At 40.9% G+C, this 3,005-nt stretch overlaps 1 protein-coding gene across 1 annotated transcript in view; it reads right to left on the reverse strand.

Annotated features, from left to right (window-relative positions):
- LOC105988620 (protocadherin beta-13-like) overlaps window positions 1-1,460 on the reverse strand; it is a 2,438-nt gene extending 978 nt beyond the window's left edge. Inside the window, exon 1 of the mRNA XM_013020291.1 lies at window positions 4-1,460. Within this exon, the coding sequence (XP_012875745.1) occupies window positions 4-1,460 (1,457 nt within the window). The remainder of the gene's footprint in view (window positions 1-3) is intronic.
- Window positions 1,461-3,005: the final 1,545 nt, after the last annotated feature.

Raw genomic sequence — 3,005 nt, forward strand, 5'->3', positions numbered from 1 at the left:
AGCTGGGCGTTGCTGCCCGAGTCTCTGTCTGTGGCGCTGATGGTGCCAATGTGCAGGGCGGGGCTGTTGTTCTCGCGGACCCACAGGGTGTAGGAGGACTGCGTGAATTCGGGGGCGTTGTCGTTCACGTCGGACACCTGCAGGGTGATGGTGTGCTGGGTTTGCAGCCTGGGGGTTCCCATATCTGAAGCAGTGATTGTTATGTTGTATTCAGCTGTGCCTTCTCTGTCCAGTGGTTTCTCTGTTACCAAAGTGTACATGTTTTCCACGGAAGACTTCAGGAAGAAGGGTAGGTGTTCTGGAATGGAGCAGCTTACTTTCCCGTTTTGTCCCGAATCTAGATCCGAAACACTGAAAAGTGCAACCATAGTCTCAGGGGAGTTCTCGGGGATGGAGCTGGTCATTGCAGACATGGTAACTTCTGGGGCATGGTCATTTACATCCAGGACTTGGATCAGTACAGTGCATTTTCCAGAAAAGCTTCCAGCATCCCTCGCCTCCACATTGACTTCATAGGACTGAATTTTCTCAAAATCAAGTTGTTCTTTCAATCGAATTTCTCCTAACAAGGGATGGATCTCAAATGTTCTGCTAATGTCATCTGAAGCTTGAAAAAGTGAATAAGAGATCTCTCCATTGACTCCTAAGTCTATATCTGTAGCAGTGACAGTGATGATCAGGAAGCCTGTGGGACTATCCTCAGATACCTGAGCTCTGTAGACAGACTGCTCAAATATAGGAGCATTATCATTGATATCCAGGACTTCAATGTGGACCTGAGCTGTACCAGACCGAGGTGGAGAGCCACCATCCTGTGCTGTTAGTGTGACCCTGAGCTGGGCTTCCTCCTCTCGATCCAGTGCTTTGTCTAGCACCAGCTCAGGATATATCTTGCCATCGCTGCGTTTGCGAGTGAGGACATGGAAATAGGAGTTGGGACTGATTATGTAGTTGTTAATATTATTTTCACCCACATCCATGTCCTGAGCATTCTTCAGTGGAAATGTAGTGCCAGTAGGACTGCTTTCTGATACTTTTAGCACAATTTCTTTGTCCAGGAACATGGGAGAGTGGTCATTTATATCTAGTACTTGCAGCTCCGCTTGATAAATATTTAAGGGACTCTCTAACAGAACCTGAAAATGTAGCACACAGGGTTCTGTGTGCCCACACAGTTCCTCTCGGTCCAGTTTTTCATTGAGCCATAAATCCCCAGTTTCCTGATTGAGCTGCAGAAGTGGTTTATTCCCCTTGGAAATAACCCTAACCCCTCGCTTTGAGAGTTCCAGCTGCTCAAGTCCCAGGTCCTTTGCTAAATTGGTTACAAAGGAGATACCCTCCTTTTCCTCCACCACAGAATAATGCCTAGACTCCACTGCACCTGCCACAGATAACACCAATAGGAAAAAGAAAAAAAGGACTTGCCTTTGTCTGCATCGGAGCTTACTGCTGACCTCCATTGTTCTTGGTTGGTGCAGCGTCCCGAGAGGATGTTTCAGCTGAATTGTAAAGTCCCAGGTGTTTATCCAACTAAATCACAGAAATATTCTAGTCCTTTTCTGAGTCCTGTTTAGAGGGACCAGACCTCCTTCCTGCTGCATCCAAGCTTTCCCCGGACTTCTCGCCTCTGCTGGTAATTTTTGCCAGCAAATGGAGCCACCGCAAAGATCCGTTGTGTACCTTCTTATCCTGCAGCGCCACCATGTGTCCTCATAGGATCTTACACAGCGTGGGATGAAAATAAATGCAATATACTTAACACTGCTAAGTACCATTGGGCTATGAAAGGTTACAATACCCGTTGCTGGACTTCATTGGGCAAAGAAATGCCCGAAGGCCACACAAGACACATGACGTTAGTAGAGACTTTCAGAAATGCTAGTTGAATTTTGTGCAAAAGGTATATATTTAATTAACTGGCTGGCAGGAAAGTATTTATGCGGCAATTTTGTGTGTGTATGTGTGTGTGTGTGTGTGTGTGTGCATGTGTGTACTTAGAAGATGTAAAAATATACATTCTTTCAGTGTCACAAACCATGAAATAGTAGATTTGCAATGACTTGTTTATTTAACCTCTCTCTGCCTTAGTTTTCTCATTGTTGGGTGAAAATTCAGCTTCTGAAAATGTTGGATAGGTAATATATATATATATATATATATATATATATATATATGACAAACTATTGATGGAGAATAATGGACATATTTTGTCAGGCTCTTGTGGGTTGCTTGCCTTACAGATGAGAAAAGTGTTGCAAAGAGGGATTAAACATAGAAATAAACTTTATATGCAAATTTGATGTGACTAGATAGTCAAATCTGCATGAATCCATTGCTGCAACTACAAAAACATACCACAATTTACATATTAAATGGATTCATAAGTAGATCAGTCTCGTTTTTAAAAGTATCATGTAGATGACTTTTTCAGGATACTGTAGAGTTTGTGTAAATAGAGACATTATCTGTATCAACAATGATGATTGTGTGTTTTTGGAGGATTTCCATAAAATAAACTTCTAAGAACCTTTCAGTTAAAGAATCTCAAATTCAATAAAAATCATATAAAACTATAGACTTTCATGTATTCATCACGTTTCAACAATAGTTTGCCATCCTTCTTTACCTATCCCACATTTTATAACTAGCAAATTAAATTTGTGCCTATAAATACTGTAACAAATTTAAATCATCTTTTAAATCCAAATTATCACACCATTCTCATAAAAGAAATGAAGCTAATATTATTTCATATCACCTATATTCAGATTTCTCCAATAATTTCAGTCATTCTTTGAATCAATATTCACCACATTACATTTGTTTGGTAGATCACTTAAATTCTACCAGTGTTAACTTTGTCCATTTCCAGTTTCCATACCGTTTACTTGTTGGAGACACCAGGTAATTTTTCCCTGAGACTATAAAAACAGTTTAAGATGACCATGGTGATGTGTGTGTGTGTTTAGACTATACACCAGTAGAGAGATATACTTTTGGAGTTA

The sequence above is a fragment of the Dipodomys ordii genome, unplaced genomic scaffold (assembly GCF_000151885.1).
Source record: "Dipodomys ordii isolate 6190 unplaced genomic scaffold, Dord_2.0 Scaffold50, whole genome shotgun sequence".
In the NCBI taxonomy this organism is placed as follows: Eukaryota; Metazoa; Chordata; class Mammalia; order Rodentia; family Heteromyidae; genus Dipodomys; species Dipodomys ordii.